This window comes from Neodiprion pinetum, chromosome 6 (genome assembly GCF_021155775.2).
Source record: "Neodiprion pinetum isolate iyNeoPine1 chromosome 6, iyNeoPine1.2, whole genome shotgun sequence".
Lineage (NCBI taxonomy): Eukaryota > Metazoa > Arthropoda > Insecta > Hymenoptera > Diprionidae > Neodiprion > Neodiprion pinetum.
The window spans coordinates 29,580,696-29,602,561 of NC_060237.1; the positions used below are offsets into that span (position 1 = coordinate 29,580,696).

The 21,866-nt window shown below is 36.6% G+C and overlaps 1 protein-coding gene across 8 annotated transcripts in view; it reads right to left on the bottom strand.

Annotated features, from left to right (window-relative positions):
* Positions 1-45: 45 nt before the first annotated feature.
* Chi (LIM domain-binding protein 2 Chi) overlaps positions 46-21,866 on the bottom strand; it is a 111,154-nt gene continuing 89,333 nt past the window's right edge. For 5 of the 8 annotated variants that reach the window (XM_069137108.1, XM_069137107.1, XM_069137102.1 and 2 more), the window contains 7 exons: positions 11,333-11,435; positions 10,941-11,113; positions 10,409-10,654; positions 10,108-10,240; positions 9,159-9,283; positions 8,805-9,047; positions 46-8,421 (listed from right to left, as the gene is read on the bottom strand). In XM_069137108.1, coding sequence (XP_068993209.1) covers positions 8,320-8,421; positions 8,805-9,047; positions 9,159-9,283; positions 10,108-10,240; positions 10,409-10,654; positions 10,941-11,113; positions 11,333-11,435 — 1,125 coding nt within the window. In that variant the 3' untranslated portion in view covers positions 46-8,319. The remainder of the gene's footprint in view (positions 8,422-8,804; positions 9,048-9,158; positions 9,284-10,107; positions 10,241-10,408; positions 10,655-10,940; positions 11,114-11,332; positions 11,436-21,866) is intronic. The other 3 variants (XM_069137106.1, XM_069137103.1, XM_069137105.1) reach the window with 3 other exon arrangements.

Sequence of the window (21,866 nt, forward strand, 5' to 3'; positions counted from 1 at the left end):
ATAATGCGGATTTTTTTTAACACATGTTGCTATAATACAAATGACGAGGATAAAAATTTTTATATACTTTTTTTTTTATTGTTTTGTTTTGATGTTTTTTTGTTTTTTTTTTCTTCATTTGGAGTGCGTAAAAATGTGTAATATAATTATAATAGATGAAAATTTTTATTTTATTGGTCATGGTAATGGGCCAACTTTGAATGTACATTAATATAATATACCGAGCTGGCTCATATCCACTTAGAGGTTAATAATAATGTAAATTTTTACTTTTTTTTGTTAGCTCGCATACCATTCCTAATTCACTATTCATTTATTTTATACACTATATAAGGGTGCACAATCCCTCACGTATGTCAGCGCTGGCTCAGTATTTTTAGCGACTGCATGCAAATACCGTTCCTTCTATTCCGTAATAATAATAATAATAATGATGATGATGATGATGATGATGATGATGATGATGATGATAATGACAATGATAATATGTAAGTCAAGCCAAATGTTTCTATATCCGTTCTCTATGGAGCATGTTGATAACAATATAGTACATACAGTATTTATATTATAATTTAAATTACAGCCAGGCTGATATAAAGCACAAATTAAATAATCACTAACGACACGCGAGCGCAGAATGAGCAGGTATCCATCTTTTTTCCTGTCAACAGGCTACCAGAGATGCCCGGATGCGGTTGTGAATGCAAAAAAAAATTGCCTGAACCTCCGAAAGTCAATTGAAAGAAACTTATAACTCTGCGACGAATGAGGAGATGTAACAAATCAATTTCAATGAGATCATCTACGATATCTTACTAGGAAAACACATTATTTACAAAAAATGACTGCTCTTTACCAAAAAATTTCCACACGATTCAAAACCGTCCTCTATTTGTTCGTGCAGGTTTCACATGTCCGGAATCATTATAATAAGGCCTAATATGAAATAATGTTTTTTTTATTGCGATTGTTGAATTCTGCATAAATTAATTAAATCAAATGTTACGCGCCGTGTTACAACGATGTTCTGCATTTGTATTAAGAATGTTAATGGAGTAGGGGCGGTATAAAAAGGAATTACTTTCAACTGTTACATATACACCGCATTTTATTTAAACATTTAAAATGTTACAAAATGCTATATATAACCGAGTTTTTATTTATTTATTCTTTTTTTTATCTTCTTCATCATTAATTTTTAACCAGTTTACAATATACGTAAAGGAATTTCTCTTTATACCATTAACCTGGAAGTAATCACTGACCATCATACTTCTGTTTTCATCATTATTCATCAAATTTCATCGGAGTTGTCTTACATTATTTACAATAAAAATGATACAATTAGATTTTTTTAAAATTGTTTAAATCAAATGACAAAGCCGCGGACGATACGAACCGCGGCGTAAATTTTACAGCACGTAAAGTGCAATAAATTTGATCAAGATCAATCATGATTATTATATATTATTCATCTTTAATTATGTTGACTGTACTCATCGTAGGCTGCTAACTGCACGGAATGATCTAGCGTGGGAAATTTCTTTTTCCTGTCTGATAAAACTCTTCTGACGTAATTTGATCAAAACGACGCAAATACCAAATTTAACGAGCATTTTCACTCTTTTATAGATAGATTAATCAACGTGATAATGTGTTTATGTATCTTACAGTTGATACTTGTAGAATTAATTTTTTTCTTTTTTTTATAAAAAGGTAAATAGAAACTGGAATTTTTTCAGCATCGTACGATATCTTTAAAAATCTTTTGTGTTCTTTTGCGTGATAATAATAACACGATTGTGTAACTAGACTCGATTTAACATATGCAAAAGAAAAGAAAAAAATAAATAAATAAAAATAATCGTGGGACCCCTACCTCGTAAAATACGTGCGTAAAATGAATTGCATTATAAATGAAGCGGCCCTCGCTGCAGTTTTATACACACGACCATAGCTTTCCACGTGATAAATTGTCACCACCACAATTTATACTTTCAATATTTCTACTAATCATAATTGTCATTAATTTACATATTTAAAAACTAGTTTGTATGATTCCGTTTCTTGGGCTAGATCGCAGCGGTGTCAGTTGGGATTGGGATCCAATATTTACTGGTCTATTTGTTGTTTGAGTTTGACTTGAGAAAGAATAACCATTCGGCACGTCAATATGGTTGCAGGATTATTTCAGGGGAAATCACAGTCATTGAAATTTGTTATCTTTTTCCCCCAAATGCGATCGACACACCCCACGGCGTCGTTCGTTTGAACGAAACGCATTTATACAGACACATAAGCACTTTGCTGTTTATGCAGCTAAGGAAGTTTAACTGCAATGGCTATCGTGGACTGACTGCGTCTCAAAATTTTTTATTATTCGATGGTAAATGAATCGAGGTAAAACCTGTACGACAGAAATGAAATGAAACAAGTATTGAATTTCATTCTTGAAGAGAAAGTGAAAACCGTATTTACGTGCTTAATTAATTCACGTTGTACACGGAAAATAACAAACTGTGAATTATTACATCTGCGAAGTTCATCACTTTCCGAAACAAACCCAATTCTTCGTATAATGTTTCTGAGATTGGAACGGTTGTAAGAAAGAAAGAAATACAATATACATATACACGTGCATCTCTCTTTAATTAATTACAACTTTTGTTACAACAGTCCCACTCAAATAAACAACAGTTATACTTTTATATATACCTATAATTCTGAAGACCGGAACAAATATGTATATTACATACCCTTAAACGTAAGCTGTGATAATTTTTCCGTGAACAATACTCCCATGATTCGCCTCACGATAATTAATACGCAGCGGGGGTAGAACAATTTATTTATTTTTTTCTTCTTTAATTACCGTACTGTTCCGAATATACGACGAGGTTTTTTGTCGTTGACAGCACTCGCCGAAATCGTCCTCTCCTTATACGCGGGCCCGTGTTGTGTGCCAGTAACTAAGAAAAAAACCCTGAAATATTGTCTCAGAATTGGGGATCGTCTTATACTCGGAACAATACGATATATATTGTGAATTCAATTTTTTTTTTAACGAATATATTTCTGTGTTATTTTTTTGAGTCATTGTTCGCACACGACGGAGAAATTGACATTTAATGTTTCTCATTTGAAACTTGACACGTTACAGAAAAAAAACCAAGTAACGTAATTCGGTATGAATTTTTAAAGTCAAATATACTTTATTTTTCCACAGATGCATAAAACAGCCAACTTCGGGAATGCGCGTTTCGCAACGTACTTAGCAGCTTAAACATTTCCAGTGCTTATATCTTTCCGACCTATCCTCCAAGTGGATCAGCAGTAGCTATTGCATTTAAACTAATTTTTCTTGTAATGTCGGCTCTGTGTGCTTTTGCTAACAATTAAAAATTTCCTATTACTTATTATTAATGTTTTTTTTTTTTTCTTTTAAAATTCAATTCACATTATTATAGTATATAATAATTAATTAATTGTAATAGTGTCATTATAATTCGTAATAATATACAACATTTGTCAATAAATCATTTATCCTAGAACCCACAACTCTCATTGATTTTTACTCATATTCTCTCGCTCTCTATCTCTCGCACTCGCTCATATCTTCTTCTCATTTGTTCCTTCCCTTATACACATACAATTGTTTTTGTGTCGTATTTCTCTTTTACTTCTTATTACACACGCACACATATGTATATACATATACGCATATATATATATATATACAATATATATACATATTTACTTTCACACACTCTGTGGGACTGTACTGGCTTCACACGTGGCTTATCCAAATAATTCATGAATTGATTTTTATGTGTATGTTTCGATTTATATATATATATATATGTATGTATATATGTATATACATACATATATATATATATATATGTATGTATATATGTATATACATATGTCACGGTGGTCCGTATTTAGAATATTGGTGAATACTTTCGAGGCCACACCCCCAAATCAACTTTAAATAATTCAAAAGCAATTCCCTAATTTTTTCAGATATTTATCTTAATTCTAACCCTTCTCGCCAACAGGGTGGATTTGCGCATTTAAAATAATGGTGTTCAAAAAAATCTGTAACTGCGATGTACTAGTAGGGACTGGTGGTACTACCTAATAAAAAATTCACATCATCATACTAGATAATTCAAAGAATTGCACACCTACTAAATGAAAAAGCAGTTAAGATTTCGAGGGCTTGCAATTCCTCGAGATTGCACGGTATGATGGTGTCAATTCTTTATCGGATAGCACTAATGCCCACTAAAACCTCGCAGTTACAGATTTTTGTGAACATTATTGTTCTTAAAATAAAATATACACTGAGAATTTGTCCTCAACACGTGTATTTTAAACGGGGTATTTCTACCATGTTAGCGGAACGGTTAACGTTGAGGTAAAAAACTGGAAAAATTAAGAAATTGTTTTTGAATTATTTGAAGTTTATCTGGGAAGCGGCCCGGAATAAAATTTGTCACCACCATAAATAACGACCAGCCTAATATGTATACATATAAATGTGATTTCCCTCATTTTTCAATGCATATGTTATACCTAAATTCGCTTTTATGTATAGTATGTATACGATTTTCGTTCTTTATTTATTTCTTATATACATAAATCAAAAGGACACAAAATGATAACGTTACTATACCACGAGGGAGAGATATTAAATATGTACTGTGATGATTAAACGCTGTGTATGTGTTTATACCTGTTTCCGCGTGCTCTACGAGTAAACAGAGGTGATGCTTTCAATGAAAAAGTGATGATTTTGTACGTAAAATTGTCCGTAACAATTTAGTTGACATCAACATTCTACGAACCTGCTCAAATTAGTATCACCTTTTCTTTCTTGGATTATTTTCGTGGAATCAATACTTCAACTTATTCCAAAAAGAGCGAAACAATACAAGAATTTTTTCATCTTTCTAGTAAATTGAAAAATAGAAATAAAAATGATGATAAAATTTCAGCACTCATTAAAACACCGATAGAACAGATTAATATACTTCAAATTGGTGAGTGATGAGATTGAGAATAATATTCAAGTCACAGCGATTTAGAATCTTGTTCTACTATAAATTAATTACAAGAATAATATATTCTTTAAAAAAAAGTAATTTTCTGTGATGCATCAGATTTTCCTGAGAATCTATGATCTATTTTTATTTAGAACATTTCGTTTCGCGTTTTTCTTATTATTAAGTGGTGACCCAGGATCATCGATATCAACACATTCAAGATAAAACGTTGTTTATGCACGGAATATATTTACGTTCAAATATATAGAAATAAAATTTGTTCGACATGAAATATCAAGATCCATGTTCACCAAACGAAAGAATTTAACTTTAAAACAAAGATGCTAGTATGACACATTTTTGTGTGTCTTTGAAAAGAAAACTAGCGTTCAATTATGTTTTTCTCCGAATCAGACCAAAAACTACTAAAGTTAAAAATCCCATCACCGAACAAGCGACTCGTGATTGCAAGCAATCTTTGATTATTCCATGTTGAACAAATCAGATTTTCTTCAAAAGAGCGTATGTGTGTATAATGTATGTATTATATAACTAACTGGGCAATTAAAAGAGAGCTAACCCAAAGGAGCATAGAAACTGAGAACACAACGCGTTCATGAATAGTGTAGTAAAAAAAAAAAAAAAAATAGGAACAAATACAACGAGGAACATGTACAGCACATACAAGTGTTGCAAACACACACAACATACACACGTATATACATATGCACGTATGTATGCATGTATGAATATGTGTATATACATATATGTTTGAATGTGTATGCATATATATAAATATATATATGTATGTATGTGTATATTATATACATATATGCATTTACGTACGTGTATGTATATAGACAACAATTTATGTATGTGTGTGTGTATATATATATATACATATGCGTATAACATAATTCGCTCGTAAGGAACTTCGTATTAATGAGTTAATTAATATTTATAATGCGTGTTGTTTGTGTTGGACGATTGATGATGAACGTATGTTTGGGCCACCACGAAAAAATATAGTTTACGAGTTGTTACTGTTTATATTTATTTGGTTACTTTTCACGAATTTCACAGCAATGAGTATGAGGAACGAATTAATCGTGTCACGTATGAATGGCAACGTGTGTGATGAAAAATTGTATAAAGTAATAATGCCTCCTGCCATTCTGTCGATCTGTTTTCTACACTGTCGCATTTTAATGCACTTTTGCTCGTGTTTGTGTCTTTTTTTCTTTCTTTCTTCTTCTTCTTACTTAATAATATGTAGATAGCATTTGCAATCACGTATTACCCTCAAAGAGAAGGGTTGTTATATGGAAAAAAAACAATGTAAAAATACCCTCATGCGTTTGTAATTGGTTAAATAAAATTTAAATAAACAGAGAAGGGGAATAAAATTCGTCAGTTAGTTTTCTTCAACTTTTTTTCGTTGATAGAGTGTAGTTTTCCTCTACCTTTCTTTTTTTCTCGGGCAGAAAGGCCTATAATGAGTAGCGTCCACTTGGGCAAGTTTACCTTCTGCCGGAAAATGGGAAAGAAGAAACGGAGAAAAGCTCCGTAAATCGTTTGAATGGGTCTCTTTCTTTCTTTCTCATTTTCTCTCTCTCTCCCTCTTTCCAGTGCTCTGTCTCACGCGCGCACTCTCTCTCTCTCTCTCTCTTTCTCTCTCTCTCTCTCTTTCTCGCTTTTTCGGTCGCTCATACTCTTGCAATTCACAATACGTACTTACATGCTAAATCTCTTACGATATTATATTTATTTATTTAATCTATAATTATATCAATACTGTTGACGGATAAGAGATTCATTCACAGCTCGCGCCAGAGCGGGAATCGTCTCTGCGACGTGCATATTATTTTTACTTTTAGTTTTATTTTTATCTTTTTACTTCATTTTATTTCTTATTATTTTTAATTTTCTTTTGTCACTTTAGTCACTTTTCGGGTTTATCACACGCTAATAAAGCTTACCCTCACTACCTCTGTCTTTGAATTTGTTAATCTCCAAGCAGCAGTAGAGTAAGCACCATTTACAATAATCTCCATCAGAGGCCAGGTTGCTTCATTCGTAATTTATCGACCAGACCAGGCCAAGCAGGCAGGCAGGAATATCGTCGTAGGCAAGCATGTTATCTCTCGTAACTTGATATATTGTTCCCAATATTTTAAATATATTTACGTGTATCAATAACTCCTCGAAAGAATATCTTATTCACGAACACATATGCATGTCGTATGTTTTGTTCAAGCTTCCTCGGGTTTGAATAGACATTTCGTGACATGCATTACTGTTTTTTTTTTCTGCCAGCATGTTTAGAATCTTCAATTCACCACTGAGCGCAGCAAATAATAGGTATCAGTGGTAGCATGATTTGTCGAAGGATTTCACATGGATGAAATACGGATGATTAATTCATCATAGATTAATTAAAATCATCATTGAGTTTATAAAACTTTACTTTCTTTAGTCGAATAATTGAAAATGTATGTTTTCATTTCTGTTATCCTATCTCGACTCCTGGAAAGAATACTCAAGTTACGATGACACTCATGCTTGTTCCTCGTTAAAAAAAAAATAAAAATACTCAGGAGACGAATGAAAAAAAAAACTATGATCACTGAATCCGTTGTCTAGCCCTCGACAGTTGGATGTAGAAGAAGAGAAGTGAATACAACGGCGTTTGCGTTGTCCTCGCTGTTGTTTTCCTTTTTGTACATATCTTCATCCTTCAAACGTGACTTCGCTGTGCCAATAAATACTCGAGTTGTAGGTAGAGCAGCTGTTGCACCAAACTCTGCAGAGGGGCCTGACCTTGTCCTTGACCTTGACCTTGACCTTGCTGAATCGGCTGCGTCAAACCCCCACCAGTAGGCTGAGCAGATGGCGACAACGTCGTACCTGGCCCAGACTCGGAGAGCAACGGGTGTTGCTGCACCTGAGCCAGTCTCGAAGCTTCCATTTCCACGGCAGGAGAATGCAGAGATGGGGGAGGAAGAGGTGGAGGGGGTGGGGGAGGAGGGGGAGGAGGAGGAGGAGGCGGTGGAGGCGGTGGAGGATGATGGTTGCTCTCAGGGATCGCCGAAAGGTTTTGAGAAGGATGCGGAGGTATCGGAGGGAGAACACCGACGTGTGACAGACGATGATGAGATGGACCTAGGTAGGAAGGAGAGATGTGAAGGTTCTCGCCCCGCTAGGGAGCCATGTTCTTGGGCCTGCGCCCCCGTCGCCCCCTGGTGGGGGGGCGCGGGGACTCCTGGCCTCACTGACTCACAGCGGGGCTTTTTTTGTCTTGCTGTTGCTGGTTGGCATCCTGCGAACCCTGAACTCCAGCTCCGCCGCCACCCTGGGACCCTTGAACTCCCTGGAAGAAAATCAACAGTTTTCTCCGTTTAACTGATATGCCATTTCAGTGCCGAAGAACATTAGAAATGGATAAAAAAATACCGGATTTTTCAATCACTTTGAACGTTCTAACGATGAACCTTTCTCAAATTATTCATATATCAGATCGTTTCATTCGAGCTCATAATCATTGGTGCAAATAACATTGCTGTAGATTTTTCAAACGGTTTCTTCTCGTTTCGTGACTTTCGATTTAGACTTTGAGGCCCATTCGTCGTTAATCAAGTTTTCAATCACGGTACGTAAACCAGACGAATAACTTTTGTCTAGTTTATCAGGAGTTTGAAAATTTCCTGGCATTCGGAACCGCCGCAATATCAAACTTCATGACATTCTAGTTACCTGATTTCCTGGACCACCTTGTGGCGGGCCTGGACCGCGATCTGGAGGCCAAGAATTTCCGGCATTTGGCTCGGAGTGAAATTGGTGAGGATGCGGTGGAGGACCTCCGGACGTATCGTGACTGTGGGGATCTAAGCTATTAGCCGCGTCGTATTGCGTGTTTTCCAATCGTGTGATTAACCGTTCGTCTTCGTCGCCGAATTCACCACCCATCAAAGAGGGTTCACCCACGACCATTACGTCCTGCGAATTGAGTAAAAAAAAGTTTGTGGTTAGTCAGTGGATGGAATATCGTCCATTGTGAAAGTGAATTTCAAACAATTACGGTTAACCGTGAATTATTGTTTTCCGTACCTGAGACGCCAGTGAAAAATTAGGGCCTGGGGACCTTTTTTTACTAGGTGCTGGTGGCGCGTTATTTCCTGGACCAGACGCGCTGGCCTTTCGCTTTCTTCTCTTATTCGCCGGCCTCTGTGACTCTGTAAATAATACCTGTTTAGTACATCACTCACTTGTATTAGCTACGGGAAAAATAAGCAGTTACTAATACAATATCACTACCTAGCTGTGGACCTTTATTTCAATCAAAGGTCTCTGATATATGCTTGTTAGTTACAGGCACACATGCAGCGACAAATAGATACTTCACGTTTTATACGCCACACAATTTTACCGATAATATATGTATATTTATATACACAAGTGCGCATTTCTAATATCGCGGTCATGCCGTATCGTATCCAAGGTTCCAAGATCTCATTCTCTATGCTAAACGAATTTTTTTTTTTTTTTTTTTCCAAGTTGACCAATTCAACACAAGTTTTCTTTTATTCAAATGATTGATACAATTGAATGAATTTTCAGATACAAATACCAAGACTTTTCGCCGATAAACCGATGTTGCAAAACTGTAGTATTCGGTATGGAAAAAAGTCTCATCGTACGCACTAGTCTCGACAAAATAAAAAAAAAATATCCGCTTTCAAGATGTACACAGTTGGTAAGCGTTTCTCAGACCGGCAATATTGACAATAACGTTTGATAAACAACAGAGAATGTCGCTAATAGATATTAGAGTAGGAGTAATGAAAAATGAAAAAGTGAAACGGGAAGAGAATGGCTCTTGAGACCGAGTATTTTCGAGTTACAGGTATAACAATTTATCCACGCGAAAAGAAACATATACGCAATGTACTCGTATATTAGACTAATTGTAAACAAATGATGGTTCACAGTTTGCAAAATTGTAGTAGTATATGGCCCAGCGGCCAGCTGTTCTCATGTAAAGCATCTGTCCGTCTACCTCTCTTACCCGGCGGGGCAACCATCCTCTGCCACTTCTGGAATAAAGTTGTCTTCAGACAGTCGCGAGGCGATAACGCGTAAGCTTTGTGCCTTGACATCAGTTCCTGCATCGGTTCAAGTATGACGCATAACTGTGAAAAAGAGAAAAAAAAAAAAGAACGATCAAATGAAAAATCAACGATAAAACCATAAGTAGATAAGAGTTTTATTGGAATTTCGAAAAGGTGACGTTTACAGGTCATTCTCTGATTTATCCATTCCCGTAAAACGGGCGATCGGAACGATGCTCAGATACTTACCCTTAAATAATTGAGGGTAGAATTCGTGATGCCTTGTCTCGTGATATTTTTGCTCAACTGTTCAAGCATCGTGGGATCCTGTTGCGCGGTGTGCATACTGACCACAGATCGGGGAACTAGCTCTCGATGTGTTCTCACCGACATGTGCCACGACTTTATCCTCATCAGGTCGTCGAATGTGAATTCCAATATTAGCCTACCCTCTGTACAGACCTGGAATACGTACATTTCAAATTGCATTTCATCCTACGACAGAAAGAGAAAATCAGTGTTTATTCTATTCAATCAAGACAACGAAGTTCAGCACCCTCCGAATTTATCCATTGCCCGATAATTATCAACTGGGAAACGTAACATTTTAGAACATCGATGTTAATTTTTTTCTTGTTCTTTTTTTTTCAATTCAAACATTTCAATTGTCTTTGCTAAACAGTAACAAGGGCGAATAATAAACGTACAACGAAGACGATAAGTACATATACCAATGATATTACATACGATTAAATATACAATACACAAGTAAATTACACACCTTAGTGAACATAGGTTTCCCGTGATGGGTGACCATGACACAGTGATCACAGTCCAGTGTTATACTAGTGTTGTGAAACGATTCCTTCGGGTGTTTCATATTATAATAAAGCTCCGTAACACCGCCCTCAAATATCGAACGGAAGTACCTCGGTATTAACGTCCTTCCTATCGCTGTAAAAAAAAATTAGAAAAACGTTAGTTAAAATATCAAGAATATTGTGAATTGAATTCGTCAAAATGCGATGTCTAGAATTTTCGTCAAGAAAAACTACTCCGGGCTGCTATCGAGCGATTCACTAGTGATGATTTTTCAATTTCATGCACATATACTAGTAATTTACGAGAAATGTCTCAACTCCTCAAACGAAGGTTGTTCATTTTACAACTTACTATATCTCTTAGGTCCATCTTCTAAACAAAACGTCAGCGTGAGCGTCGCGTCGTCTTCAAAAAACTCAGTCGCAAACGCGTCCCACCAAAGGTTGTCGCTTTCCTGAAAAATAAAAGAAGAAAAAACGCAACGTTATAAAAGAGACGTAAGGATTGTCTTATAGATTCTTTTGGGTGTTTTCACCTAAATCACACAAGTGTCTGGTAATAAAATTCTATCGACACACATGTACGATGCATAGAAGGAGAAGGGAGAGTTTCACCGAAGTAAAACGGCAAAAGTTGGGAGGGTAAAGTGAGCCGCGTAGATCACTTCCAACTCGGTCCTGAATAACGCATGAGTGACCTACACGAATGTGCAGTCTCGATCGAAATTATGATTGGAATACAACGAAACTCGGCGACATTCGAACCTTTAAGGGTGGTTTTCGCCGTTTCTTACGATTATTGCTCTCTTCTCTCTGCTTCGAGAAGAATAAAAATCAAACGATTCCTCGTTGAGCAAGCGGGTAATTTTTTGCAAGTTCTTGTAAATTTCTCTTCAACGAAGAGACGAATATACATCGCCAAACTCCAATTACCTATTGAACACGGTTACCTATTTCTTACACATAGTATTGGTTATACAATAATTTATCGGCGAAAGATCGCGGCTACTGCCGCTGGTAGGAATCAAAGGGCAAAGGTGCAAAGGTCGAGAATTGCCGCTTTATATGTTAACGGAAGCTTATATATTATAAAAGAAAAAAAAAAACACCAACAAGAAGAAAAAGAAAAACAAACCAAAAACAAACGACCGTCTGTAACGTGGTTAATAATTAACCAAAGTGAGTAACATACATATTAATGCCGTAAATAAATGTGTATACATTTTCGAAGAAACTGTAATGGATGAGTATAATAAAAAGTATGTAAAGCGTTGGAATAAAAATAACATCGATCAAAACGTCAGGCTGGTTATCGTCGTCTCGGGAACTGGATATAGCATAATTTCACGTCTTACATACTTACGCGTGTGTTGGGCAAAAATAACTTATAAAAAAAAAATAAAAAAAAGATTTATATCGAGTAACGCGTACCTGTCAACGTTTCTTCCCTTCGCGGTACTTTAAAAAAAAAAAAAAAAAAAAATTCCCACCGCACGTCGCGCGGTAATAGTACAAGTAATCGATTGCATATTCGATCACAACCAACACCGAGTACCTACCAGACTTTGAAAATGTACACGTCGCGAAGCGTATTAGGGGTACGGATACGAAGGTACGTAGTTAGGCGATGTGAAGTTGTAGGTAGGTAGGTACGAAGGCAGCAGCACGGCACACGGCTGGGTCGCTTGCTCGCGAGAAATAACTTTCCGCGAAGTAGCTAGCCGCCTGGGTATATTGCGAAACTCTGGTAACAATCGCCGCCGCCTAGCACAACGACTACGACGACTAGTTTCTTGCGGCATGGTAGCGCCTCTCGATGCTTTGCCCCGGCAGAGCTGACATCAGATTTTACTCTACTTTCACATATTGAGTGATCGCGATAAAATTCTCCTCCTACTCCCCCTCCTTTTTCGCACTTGACATGCCTTACAACTACGATCACTCGCTACAACATTATACCTATAGATCGTATACGTGCGTAGATGCTTAAGCCGCCACCGCACTGTCCTAAATATCCTCCCCGCCTTCTTACACCGCTCCAAAAATTACGTTCGCACAGGTATATTGTATATTAATATTATATTCACCGCCGTTCTCGATGTTACACGCACTCCGTACGTTATGAATTATTAACCGAACCGGATCTTTCTACAGGAGATGTAAGACTCCTTCATTTTCTCTCGCTTTATATACGCGTACGTATATAACGTATATTATAAGCTAGTCGTCTCCCTTGGCTCGGAATCGCCGGGGGAGGAAAGAAAAAATTCACAGCCGGAAGTTATACATATTTCTGTATCACGTTATAATACCTAATTATATATTAACATTGTCACGACTTTTGCAAAGAATTTTTTAACCGATTAAAGCGGAGTTGAGGTGCAACGTTCAGAAAAAAAAAAAAAAAATTTTTTTTTTTTATTTCTATTTTCTTCACCCTCATTTTCATCGACTCGACGCAAGAATACTAATTCTGAATCGTAGTACCGGATGTCGCTTAATAGCGCAACGTTCTCGTGAGAAATGGAACTTGGGAAAATTGAAGCTCAGAAAATCAATTGTCATTTTATTTGTCGCTACATACTTAGAAATCGGGTAATAGATTATGCACCGTTTAAATTGTTCCCGACAAGCATCGATCTTCGGTATTTTTGTGACAGAATACCGATACTATAAACGAACAACTGCTTTTGCAACAGCGGTGAAAGATTTTCATACAATGACTACAAACAACAACTCGGAGAATATTCTTACGACTATAAGAATTAGCTGTGCGATAAGTCGAAAATTTCGGCAGCCTTCGGGCAATTAGCCGTAATAGGATGAACGTGTGTGTTAATGCAGTATACGTATCACGATAAACAATTTTAGAAGTGAATATATACGCGATACGCATTATAAACGGCAAGAGCCCTGTGTATGTTTGTACATACATACATACATACATACATACATACATCCATATATATATATATATATATGTAGACATAACGTACAAGTGATATGGTTATAATCTGTAACTCGGTTGGAGATATGCACGGATTACGTCATTGATAACGCTGATAAAATGGCGGTATTTTAATCCCGATAAATCGCCAAGTCCCGCAAAATCCATCAGCCCATAATTTACGCGAAACGATCGGTAAATATAAACAAATACGATGCATTGGAATAAGGCACAATTAATTATATATATATATGTATATACATACTCACGCATACATGTGTGTGTGTGTGTGTGTGTGTGTGTGTGTGTGTGTGTGTACGTGAGTTTGAGTTGTGTGCAGACATTATGCTCTAGCTTCAATATTTCGCGACTGGCAAAAAATTTCGTCGAGATATAAAGGAACGGTATATAAAGAACGTTGAATATCGATGATAAGGAATCCGACGACGTTGCAAACGCGATTACGCGATTACACTCGTATATACGTGTGTATGTATATATATATATATATATACGCATATATAGATAATAGACACATTAAGAGAGAAAAGAGAAGGAGCAAAAAAGAAAAAAATTTCGCTCGCCGATAAGCAGCGTAGAAAAGACTTGACCGTTACAAGCGTTAACGGATAGCGTAAAATACTGAAACTGTTGAAAACTTGACCGAGCCTTCGGCGGTAATAAATCTTTTGCCTGGTAAGGTTTGTACCGACGAAACGTTTCTGCTCGCGTACCGAGTACAGTGTTATAAATAATCACGCAAAGTCGGGTATATTAATGCGATATTATTAATTAAATAAAATCGAATTGAGTAAAAAATTTTGTCGCTGTCTGTAGCGGGTGGTTGGAAAATTTTTCCCCAAGACTGTACCACCCCACTGTTGTTAGGGGGAGACTAGGGGTGGTATATGATCATGTACATACCATGCCGGATAACTATTGTCGGCGCGGTCCGCCTCTGGTTTTCCCTTTTAAAAATCACTCCTAATTCTCGCCTTTATAATTAGATTTAGAAAAATATATGTAAATAACGGTAAAATTCGTGGCCGTCGACCCACCATTTTTTCAAAATTTATCATCGCCCGTTCGGCCGATATTGAAATACGAAAATCCGCCTCTTGCCCCAAGAACACGGACAGAACTCTCCCGGTTCACCCGAGTATATACAGCCCAGGGGCGGCTGCGAGGAGGATCGGGGGAGGGGGGGAGGTAGGACGGGGGGTACAATATGGGTTATCGAGGGGGCCCCCACCCCCGGGGGAGGGCAGGGGTCCTCATTTTATTACCCGGTATCCCGCGAGGGTTCTCAACTTTCTAAAAACTTTTACAGAATATCAGTGCCAAACATCGTCTCCCTTTATCTCTCGTTCTATTATTTATTATGCCTGCGGATCTTCGTATTCCGTGCGTACAAGTTTCAACTGCAGGTTCCAAGCGCCTACGGGCTTTGGAACAATGCAGCAACGTGTCTCGCACGTGAGCAATGTCAATAATAATGGACAATAAAAACGCGACGGGTTGGAATTTTGCAACCAAACGTCATAATTTATGCCCTATACGTGCACACGCGGTTAAATCTTGCTGCGGGCACGTATGCGTGTTACGTTGCGCTGCCTTTGATTTTCACCGAAAACTGCAACAAACTCGGTCTTGACCGTGGTTAAGAAATTGTAAAAATATTATACGTATATTGTACAATCGTTCCTTAATTTCCCTGAGGAATTGCGAATTGTTTGACAGACAGCTGATATGGGAAATTGCGGTAAAATGCGGAGTTCTCGCCTCACCCCGAACTGCGAAACGTAAACTGTGTAATATTTGGTGACGAGTATCGTTGAAAATGAATGAAATAAAAAAATAAAAGATTGAGAAAATTGATCGTTAACAGAGAAAAATAAATTGTAAAATATTTAATACGATATCCGTGTAAACAATTCTTTTCGGTATAATGTAAGATTTTCGATTCGTATGTAGGAGGGGGAAACATTGAAAGGTATCGATACGCAAGATCATTGTCGAGATCATAAATCTATTGAAAGAGACATAATTTTTTATAATCTGGAATTTTGGAACAATTATTATCCCTCCCTCGTAGAATCTCGTTTGCACAGAGACGTACGAAAGAAATGTAGAAAATAAATCGATTACCGTACAAGTATCACCGGACAATTTTTGATCGATAAAATTCATCGCTAAAACACCTGCGAACACTAACAACAAAAAATACTCAAATACTCAACTCAGGTTGAATTAGCGAAATACAATTAATCGATTTTCAACGATATGTACAAATCATCACTGTGTCGAGAATATCAGTCAATTTCAATCGCACGATTAATTACTACCATAGAACAACTTTTTCAAAATAAACGGGTAGACGAGTAATTTCTACCAAGATTATTATCAATCACCGCAGAATGATACTAAGCGAGGTTAAAATCATCGTCTAATTAAGCATCGCAGTGGATATATTTCAAGACCGGTTGAACGAATAACAGTTACGCGTTATCGGATAGCAAGATTTGCATTGAAATGCATTATGGGTATCGACGGAAACGAGATGAGTAGGTAAATAAATGTGAAAATAAAACGAGAATGGTGAAAATGAAAATTAGCAGGGAATCGAGTAACGAACGAGCGACCGAATGAACAAATAGAGAAGGAAATAATAAAAGATAAAAAAAAAAAAGAAAAAAAAGAACAACCACCGTCATATATAATACGTGTATACGTATCTGTATAAACGCGGAATTCGTATACCTACACACGTACTATATGTTATACATATATATATACATCTATATATATATACATATATACACACGCAGTACCGTTTCTATACCTTTGCTGTTCGTCTGCGCAAACGTGGAATTATATTTCCAGGCTGATTTTTCAAGTACGCCCCAGCTAGGGATCGATACAGCGAGAGAGAGCAGATTCACGATGCCGGAGCGAAATGAAATTCATTTTATTTTTCATTTTTTCCATCCCTTGTCATTTTACCTCTTCTTCAACTCCGCGACGATATAATAACTCGGTCGACAAGAGTTAAAAAAGATATTTAAAGAAGCCTCGCCTTAACAATCGTCGATTTTTTCGTTTTTTTCCTGCATTCTCCTCGCAATCGTTGCAAATTTGTCATATAATATCGTGATAATACTGTGCGAATGCTGAATTTGCCGAACCATCGTTGAGTATTTTTTCTTTCCTCTTCTGGGCGAACAAAATAAAAAAGGACTAACCAATATTTACATATATATATATATATATATATATATGGGGGGGGGGGGGGGGGGGGGGTGTAAAAGAAAAGGTCCGAAAGAAAATTCTTCCGCAAGGTATAACGAAAGAAATTGGGACAAGCAGCTGTTCCTGTCGGCGCTCTTCGTTATGAACTAGATTTCAAATTCTATGCACATGTACCTTGGAGGTGTGCGATGTACGTACATACGCATGTGTATGCGGCATAGCCGAGCTGGAGACGCCCGAGAAAGGGAACAATTCGAAATCGCCGTGAAAGTTTGGAGAAAGCATCCATCGAGACTAAGTTCTGCTCGGTCGCGCGTTCTCATTCGCAAGTTTCGCGGTTCGCATTAATTCTTCTAGTTCTTCTCTTCTCCACCATTTTCCACATCTCGCGTTCTTTTCATTCGTTTCTTCGTCATCTTATTCTCCCTCCGGTTATCCCTTCTAAATCATTTCTCGCTTGATACTTCGAGATATATTTCCAAATACCGCGACAATTTTTTTTATCGTTGTTATTGTCCGTAAAATTTTTCAACCCCGATCCAAAATCGTTATTGTAACGTGTAACGAGATTCTATAATCCATACAGTATATCATTACAAACACGTATACGTGGGGCAGTCCATATCATTTCGACCTGGGTTTGACCCTTGACCTCTCGGACGGAGCCCGCGATTTTTTATATGATTAATCTCACTTTGAAAGGACACAGGATTTTTCAGTATTTTTTTCAGATTTTTAAATCGTGTCGATCAATAAAATAGTTGTAAAAAATTGTAGAAAATTCAAATCGAGTTGAAGAGAAAAAAAAAAACAAAAAAAAAAAAAAAAACCGAATGCCTTTCAAAGTGAGAATAATCGTGTAAAAAATTGTCAACCCCATCCGAGAGGTCAAGGGTCAGACCCAGGTCAAAACGGTATGAATTGGCCCATATACACGTATGTTTCTGTGCTAAGATGCGGAGAGCCGAAAGGAAGAGGAGAAGAGAAGGCGAAGGAAGAAGAAGCTCGTCGATGGCGAAGAGAGGGATTCGCGTTGACATGACGGGATCCGGAACCGGGTCTGTACACTTACAGGTGGAAGTCGCCTGGAGGATCTCTTAGTTCGTCGATATACATTGGATAACGAGAAAACAAAATTTTCGCAAAAAGTACGTGAAAAAGAAAAGAAAATCGGTTCACGAGAAGAAGGAGGGATCCTAGACGATTTATTCATATTCATCGTAGCTGTGAAAATTTGTAGAAACGGTCAACCATCAAAATAAAATATATTAAAATAAGCCACTTTAGATTTAGTAAATTTTTCTAATCATTTCTATTTCATCAGATCAACGTAATATATTTTTGACTGATGATAAATTTTTAAAAATATATAAAAAAAAAAAAAAAACATTATCAAATACACGTGTAAAGTATAGATCGAAATTCTAAAATGGAAAAAAAAAAGAATACCAAATTCGGAATCTGCAATATATTTTTTGTATAATATACAGAAATAATGTATGAATAATGAAAACTTGAAACGGTTGCTGCAGCTGTACAAAGTATTGACAATAATCGTTAAGCCGTCATATTACATATTTCAATATTCAAACACGTTTTCGTTCATAGCACTTTATCATCCATATTCATAATTTCTTAGCTGTACGTACGGTAGTGTCCAACAGTTTTTTCTTTTTCTTTTTTTTTTCAATGTACCGTTACACACGTATTATATGTACATATATGCGTACGCGTATACATATAATTTACGTAGGTGTATTTCACGAGTACACAGTACGATTGTATGAAAAGTCAGAATTTAAGACTCTCGTCGTTTATAATAATAACAAGGTTATAGCGCGCTGCTGGGTAAACTGTTACCTTGTAATTTTGCCAAAAAATCGAAAACGCGATTTATTGTCATCGTTTCATCCGTGCAAGTGAACAAGTGATAGAAACAAATACCTCGTGAATTTTGTCGGTTGAATGGTTTTTTTTTTTTTTTTTTGGATTTTTTTTCAACTTTTCAAAGGAAAATAAAAATAGGGGATAATAAATTGGTATGACGAAAGAAGGAAATGTGCAAAGACTTTAAATGCATACTACGATTTTTATCGAGACCCGCAGTGTCGAGACGGTGATAACCCTTGAGCAAGGATACGTGGAACGATGGGATGGGATGGTTAAGGATAATTTGCCTGGACACCGTCAAAGTGTCCTGCACGCCATTGCAGAGAGCATGGGAGGTGGTGGTGGTGGTGGTGGTTCAAGCGTTCCAAGATTAATGAGCCAAGAAGCAAATTAGTCCCGCGTTTACGTCGAAATATACGCACGAGCCAGCCGGCAATTATACGTGTAATATACTGAAATATGCGTGTTTAAGTTTCTAAGAACGCGTGTAAGATTTGGAAATTCGCTGCAAGAATCGGACGATACACGATTAAAATTATTTTTTTTTTTTTTTTAAATTTATAATATAAAAGTGTAACGCGACACGATGTCGATAATAAAAATGACTCTAATTTAGAATTTTTATATCATTAGTGAATAGTTGGGGTACATAGGAATAAAGGTAAAAAATATACAAAGAATTACATCATCCGTCGCAGCGTAATTTATCGAAAGGTACGATACCTATAATATACTTAATCATCGATCTCTCCGCGTGATTGTTTTTCCGATAACCTTCTAGTCGGATAATAACGTCAAAAACACGTCGAAAAAATTGAGAACGCAATCAGCTGACATATTTACGTTACAATTCATATAATTCAGGGTCACAATTATCTTTTAGGATAAAAATCGACTCATTTTTTTCTAAAACCAATATGTATAAAATCTTATACGCGTGTAACGGCAGAATTGAAAAAAAAAATCCAAACATCGAATCAACGATCGATTATTACGTAGATTCAATAAATTATCACGCCGAATCTGTGATCTAACGACGATGACAAAAAAAAAAAGAAAAAAAGAACTCGTACAAAAATAGGGATAGAGATGAGAAATGAAGTGACTATTCGATTAACACGTGAGTTGTATTTTTCACACTTTCGAGATTTTGTAACCATGGAATAAAAAGAAGAAAAAAAAAAACCCAAATTATTAATTACAAATACCAAACAGTTGTTAATTGTGCTGTCGAATTTTCTTGTACAATTTAAAAAAATATTTCTAACGCGTTCTACTTTCTTCTTCAATTTCTCAATATACAATAAACTACAAAGAAAATAAATTAAAGGCAAAGAAAATGAAATTTATCTCACTGTCAGCATCTCTCTTTCTCTTTTCTTTTTTCCTCTTCAATAAGAGTTACGCGTGTACGCATGCATCGTCGGGGCATACCTATGTATTACTAGATATATACGCATAGACAAACGGCTAATCGCGATTCACTCCACACCCCGAACGGCGATGATGACCCTGATCGAGATTCAAGTATACCTCCTCCCTCCACCCGTAATGCAATACCGTTGACGATACAACGCATGCCTTCGATACAACGTACGTACGTACACGGTACACGTGACGATATGAAATCAGGCGATTACGTAAGGAATAACACGACATAGGGAAAAATATTTCCATACATGTGTATTACAATTGACGAAACGTCGCCGAAACGAGGAAAGAAAAAAATTATCATCGTCTAGATTCGCGGATTATTTTCTTCCTCTTTCTCTCTACCTTCTCACCGCAAAATTACATTGTACGTGCGTGCAATGCGTGCAGCGTGTAGTTATTATTAACACGCGTGATGAACGGATCACGTTAATTATCGACGAAACTTAAATACATATATATATATATATGTATGATTTGGATATTTGCCTTCGTTGCGGGAATATTGATAAATTCTGAATGTCAAACGGTACTGAAACAGTGATTTCGATCGTATAATTATTGAGTGAGGAAACGGGAGAGAAAAGAAAAAAGAGAGAAGATAGGAAACAAAATTTTATACTCTTTCCTCGATCCGATTTTTATGAGTCCGTTATTTTCGACCTAATTTTATTTACCGATCGATCGAAATCGCTGCGATCCACATCCCGAAACGGCTGCAGGCTATAACCGTGTATTGCATCAAAGATGGCTGTATAGATCGTCTGCTAAAACGTATAAACAGAGTATTCAACCTCTATATATAAAGAGCTGATGTTGCTGACGCTCGCACGTGCCTCGAGATAGGATTAGACCGACTGTCCATGGCCCGGATGATTTTATTTTCCAGGAAAAAGAAGCGCGAGAAAAAGAAGGAAAGGAGATGGTACGAGAAAAAATAAGAAAAAAAAAAAAAAATGCAAAAAAAATTGTAAAACCAAAATAAAAGGATAAAAAAAAAAAAAAAAAAACACCGACGAAGAAGATACGCCTGCACTCTATTTATATATCTATGCAGTATTTACGGTCATCCGAGCGAGAAGCTGTGGAACTTCTATGAATTAGGTTCTATTTCTTCTCTCGACATTTTTTTTTTTTTTTTTTAAACATGTGTGTACATATGATATACATACGTATATATAAATAAATTTGTCTACCTAGTTCTTTCTCTCTTTTGTTCGCTTTTTTTTTCATACCGTTAAAATTTACAACAAATTCTTCTCCGCAGCGGCGACGAAGAAGGTAGGAAGAAAAAAAAGAATTTTCGGTAATAAAAATTGTTATCCTTGATCTAGAATGCCATGAAACGACACGAACCGTTGCTTTTCCT